The sequence below is a fragment of the Octopus bimaculoides genome, chromosome 9 (genome assembly GCF_001194135.2).
Source record: "Octopus bimaculoides isolate UCB-OBI-ISO-001 chromosome 9, ASM119413v2, whole genome shotgun sequence".
NCBI lineage: Eukaryota > Metazoa > Mollusca > Cephalopoda > Octopoda > Octopodidae > Octopus > Octopus bimaculoides.
The window spans coordinates 26,901,411-26,907,532 of NC_068989.1; the positions used below are offsets into that span (position 1 = coordinate 26,901,411).

The 6,122-nt window shown below is 34.4% G+C and overlaps 1 protein-coding gene across 1 annotated transcript; it reads right to left on the reverse strand.

Moving 5' to 3' along the window:
* Nucleotides 1-666: 666 nt before the first annotated feature.
* Nucleotides 667-1,083, reverse strand: LOC106871099 (uncharacterized). Its single transcript, XM_014917400.1, has one exon. The coding sequence runs from the start codon at nt 1,081-1,083 to the stop codon at nt 667-669; it is 417 nt and encodes a 138-aa protein (XP_014772886.1).
* Between the last annotated feature and the right edge of the window lie 5,039 nt (nt 1,084-6,122).

Here is a 6,122-nt window from a genome sequence, read left to right on the forward strand (position 1 = left end):
TATATATATATATATATATGTATGTATGTATGTATGTATGTATGTATTAGCTGACGTACCCGGTAATACCCGGAAAGGCGGGGTTTATCTCTTAGATCTGTTCTCATAATTCTTTCGCTAACCCAGTAACAACAATACAAAGCATATACCCCTTGAAACAGTTTTTGTGCATTTACAAAGAACACCGAACTATCTTACATAGGATCTTGTTTTTAGGAAATCCCAATAAATTATGAATACCCGAAATGTGAAGTCAGTTATGTAATAACAAGAAATTAGTTACCCGATAGTAAGAATTCAAATAAAGTAGCCCGAAAAGGTCTATAATGAGTAACATAGGAGGAAATACCATTGAAGTATGTATACCAAAATCGTAAAGTATGTTACGTAATAACAGGCTAATCAGATATGAGATAATAACAATTCAAAATAGATCACTCTGAAAATAGCTTTTGTGCGTTCGCAAAGAATATTACTCTCAGTGGCGCTAGTGTTGAAATAGATTTACAATGAATGTAGAAAGAGACTAACATTTAGTTTTACAGTAGACATACAAATAAATTTGAATATACATTTTAGAATAAAATAAAATGTAGATTATCAATACATTTACAACACTTACAAATATTACAGTAAAATAATAAATATCTGATTTGGTGAATTTTATTAAGTTTGCAGAGCTTGATAAACAACAGGTTTGGTCTTTCCTTGTGGGGCATAAAAGAACAAATCATTAGGATTTCCGACTCTTGAGCATCCCACATAAAGTTGGTCATAGGAGAAAACTGGTTCTCCAAAGTTCAGACCTACAACATCCAAACACTGCTCCTGGGCCTTATTAATGCTCATTGCAAAGCTCATTTTCAACCGGAATTTCAGGCGCATGTACTGCAAATGCATATCTGAGGGAATAAGTGGAATTCTAGGAATGAATATAGCTTCATCGCTTGCTTTACCAGTCAAATCTTTTGTCTCCAAGACTTTTGGCATCATCTTCTTTATGATAAGGCGTGTACCATTGCAAAGCTTTGGTGGATCGATGTTTCGAAGCAGCATAACAGGTTCCCCAATCTTGAAGTGCATGTGTGAGGTGGGAGGCCAGCTGGTGTTATACGATTCAAGAATTCAACTGCATAATTCACAGCTTCATCGATGTTGAGTACAGCGTCAATGCAATTGTAGATGTGACGCTCACCTGGCAACTGTTCGAGAAGTTTAAAGTTCAAATCATCAACTGCCACGTTCTTTGGTGATAAAATGACAGGGTTTCCAGCCACGTGTTGTTTGTAAGCTGATTCGTCAGGTTAAGAATCAGCTTATCCATTAGTTCTTTTAAATCAGATATGGTATTCCAAAAGGCAAGCTTACCTGGCCATCCTTCTCGCCAACCGAAGTGCTATTACCGACATCCAAAAGTTTCTGTCTGCATCATCATCACTGTCCACTTTGGAACTACGGGAATGGTGTTCTAAAGTCTCGTGCGAGCAAGACTGTGGGCAACATTTATCAATATAAATCAAGAGTCTCCTGCTTGTAAACATGGTGTGACATCTGTGATAACAGTGCATTTGTCTAAAAGCAGAACAATTCTTTATGCAACGCTTGTCAACTGGCTGATGTGACATGAAAGGTTATCGTCATTCATGGTATATTCGTGAATAGGTCACTAACCAAAATAAGTAGATCTATTGTTGAACGCTTTTGCCGCTGTTTTCGCGCCCGCAGAGGTCGAGAACTCAGATTTGATCTTCTTTAAGAAAGTGTTCCTACATGTAAACAGCATGTGACCTTTAAACAGTGCAGATGACCAGTGGGTAGAAAAGAAAAATAAGGGATTTTACATGGGTTATTTCCCCTTCGCCGTTAAAGATAAGTAAAGGGTATATCTTAAGACCTCACAGCTATCAACATGAATTACGAAAAAGTTCCTACATGTAAACAGCGTGTGAATCGTATGAGAATAGTGCAGATTGCAATATTATTGATAGACAAATGGGGATTTTTGTCTGCTTGTGTTGTTGATTGTTAAAAACATTAGCACCACTATCAATATAAATGAATGTGTCCCTACATGTGACGACAGTGCATTTTTCGGGAAACAGAACAGTTCTTCACGCAGCGCTTGTCAGTTGGCTGAAGTGACAAGAAAGGCTTTTCCATTCATGCTATATTCATGAATAAGTCAGTAACCGAAATAAGTGGATGTATTGTTTAGGAAAATACTATTTACTTGTTTAAGGGTTGAACTAAGTAAATTGCGAAAATAACTCTAACAGTTCAAATACTAAGAAATAAACATACTCAACTTGATCTATACCAAATAAAATCACTGATTTGTTAGACAATTTGAAAATCCACGTGATGTAGATGTACACGCATTTATACAAAGTAACCATTTCCAGCCTGTGACTCTGACAATTTCTTGTAAGAAAGTGCAGGCAATGTAGAATGCACACGTATTTATACAATGTTGCTTCGGAAATAGCTTGACTATATATAGGAAATTTAGCAGATATACAAATAGCTATATTTTGCTATTTACGAGAACAGAAATGTCAGGATAAGTCTAGCTTGATTTTGCAGGTGAATTCTGTAGTGAGGTTAAATGTCAAGTGGTGATAAAATACATCTCTAAGGACAGCTATTGTTCTGGCTGTCAAACTGTGAGGTCTTACTGTCTTTAACTAAGAACCATATCATTTGCTAGCTAATGGGAAAATTGAAGATTTGATTTCTATTCTAGTGTTAGCTGGTTTCCAAACGAAAATGTCTTCCCCGCATTTTCTTACAACTTCTTTAATAAATCGAGAAATATATATTCATTTTTTATTCATTATATATATAGGAAAATGAATGTGTTATTTCCCTTGACTATTAAAGGAAAATATATTGGTTACACATGCGGATCCCTTCTAAGGACCCTAGCCATCCAATTATAGGTTTTTATTAAACTTCAGTGAGCCTAGTAACAAAATGGATGTTACTTTAGCATGTTTGCAAATTTCACGAAAATTCACTAATGGGTGTAGACGTCAAATTGACACAAACAGACAATTTGCTTTTATATATGTATAAGATAAGATATCCAAATTGAGGGAGCAGGTAAAGTGCTCACTATATTTATGCCGTTGCTCAATGAATCAAGCCGTCTTATGTAATATTGTAGGGGAAATTCATAAAACAATCCTAAATTATTTAGAAACCGAACGTTTTAGAAATTTATAGAGGTGCCAATTGAATTAAAATCAATTTGCACATTTGATGGTTCCCTATCGTAGTTGTTCATAAACTGATTCCCAGGTGCTTTATCTCTTGCGACCTAACATTCAGAAGCTACTTCAACTATACGTTACATAATTGGGTAGAATATTTCCCATTAAGTCTACACCTGTTTTTTAATGTATGTTACACGAAGCACTTTATTACTACAGTGCTATTCATTTGAGTGAACGTCTTATGTTATCACGAGCGGAAGTATTTATGTATCGTATTACCACCAAAATAAATTGGAAGTGATGTTTGGATTACCTTATATATGCAGACTGAGATATACCACGTTTTCTTGGTGAAATACAATACAGGAAATATAATAATCCTCGATAACCATAGGCATTTAGGCCTACGCATATTTCCTGTCCGACAGATCATTGTTTAACTCTAGGCCATTCCCGATTGGATATACCCAAAATCAAATTCTACCTAACAGTGAACTCATCGTCTACTTTTTATGATCAACTACTTCATTCTCTAATCTGTCGTTCGTTTTTTCAAAACTTCTTTCATGTCATTTGAAGTAATTTGGCTTCCATTTCTAGCAGATGAAGCAACCACATTCCAGCTGATGGAGAAAGGATCTCTCGGTATCATATTGAGAAAGTTTGCCGATATATGTGTATCATATTCTAATTAATTATTTTCTGAAACGGAAATTGTATGAGAAATTCAAATTCTCTGAATGTTAACTGTATGTGGCATTGATTATGTTACACTGACCAATAAAGAGACAAACTAACAAATATACTTTAAAATAGCATTATTTACACTGTATGAATTGTCGTGAGTGAATGTCCAGATTTCCACTCATATGAACACTTGTAAATATATCACCTTTTACAGTTGAGGTCGAATCAGTAGAGCCATTAGTTTATAAAAATGTCTTGTTTTACAACTATGCGCTATCAGAAATCATTACTTGTGGAAATGATAAAGTAGGAAATAAATGTAACATAAACAACTATATTTGAATGTAAAAGTATGCCTTCCCAGCAGAAAACGTTCCTAAACTGAACTATGTATTTGTGTGTAATGAAGAGGTTTTTACCAATTCCAATATATCAAAATTGATTATCAATTTTAGGAAAATGTAAAACGAATAGATATCAATCTGCAATTGAATGAAAGCGTATAAGTGGTACATAAGTGACAGTTGTGCGACGCATAAGTACAGCTTAATAACTATCGATGTTTATATAAAATCATTTGCTTTTAAGCAGCAGCAGAGTGAATAATAGATTCACTTAATGTTGCTAACTGAATGGGAGTCATTTTCTATTCTGTAATCTTCTTGCTTTTCTAATAATATATTTATATTTTCTCGGCTAATATCCGCTCAGTATAAACGGGAAAAACGTGATTACAATATTTGAAGGAGGAGGGAAGAACTTGAAAAACAAACAAAAAAGCAACAAAAAAATTATGGATATTTGATCTTTTACGAACGTCGTTATCGGTTAGACATTGTGATTCTTACATACATACGGCTTTTCTGCCATCTCGTTTTTAACAAAGATGGAAGAAAAGAAGTTTCTAACAGATGTTTCTTAAAAATATATTGGTGTATCTCAGGCAACATGGTTGCTGTCTAGTACAGAGAGATAAGCATGGTGACGCCGTAGTAGGATGGTGAGACGGGGTGCTATGCTAAAAGAAGTAAAGCCGAGCTAGGAGGAAAAGAATGGTGGAGGTGATACTTGACGGGGTCCAGGGTTTATCAATGGGGAAACCAAAGGCTACATGTGAAATATAGTAGAATTGAACAATGAACAAAAAAACTGTGGAGAACTGCTAAAATGAAAAATTGAAAAATTGAAAATGAAGAATGAAACCAAAGAGAAAAATATTAAAAATTAGAATATGAAATCAAAATGAAAAGATGGCGGGAAGCTAAGGTATTAATATAAATATATTATATGAACAGAGAACTGAGGAGATTTTTGGAAATGGATAGTAGAATTGAATAATGAAGTGAAAATCCTGGAGAATGGACAAAATGAAAAGGACCTCCTCAATGTTCATATAATATATTCGTATTAATACCACAGCTCCTCGTCATATTTTCATTTTCATTTCATTTTCTAATTTTTTACGATAGTTTTTTCTAATATTTTTATCTTTTCGTTTTCAATTTTTCAATTCTTCATTTTTTCAATTTTTCAATTCTTCATTTTTTCAGTTCTCCGCGGTTTTCCCGTCATTTCTCAATTCTACTATCTTTCACTATTAGCCTTTGGTTTTCCCCATCGATAAACCGTTAAACGCCGCAAGTGTCAACTTCCCCTTCTACTTGTTCATTCTTTTCTCTTAGCTCAGCTTTATTTCTTTTAGCATAGCAGCCCCCCTCACCATCCAACTACTGCGTCACGTTTTATTTCCCGGTACTAGCATCATATAAAATATTACGGTTCATAATAAGCAATGACCCGGGAACGAAATTTACTTAAGGGTTGCAAAACCCAGGTCCAAAATATGCTTATAAACATGGTGTATTTACTCAATCTTAATATGAAAACAAGCACAGGTACAATAATAATAATAATAATAATAATAATAACAATAATAATAATAATAATAATAATGATGATGATGATGATGATGATAAGCATACCACATTCGTGGATTCTGAAATCGCTGGACATTTTCAAAATTTCTCCTGTGATTTCAGATTTTTTAAAGTATATGTCACTATGGAACACGACGCTGCAATTGTATCATTCTAATGGAGTATTGCACTCAAACAATATTAGCATAAACTGTGGCATTTTCCAGGGTGACTCGCTCTCACCACTAATTTTCTGCATAGCACTGATACCACTCTCAAGTGAACTGAATAGAACAGGGTATGG

Bases quoted from the DNA above. Each gene is read 5' to 3' on its own strand.
- LOC106871099 (XM_014917400.1), bottom strand. From the start codon at position 1,083: ATGCACTTCAAGATTGGGGAACCTGTTATGCTGCTTCGAAACATCGAT.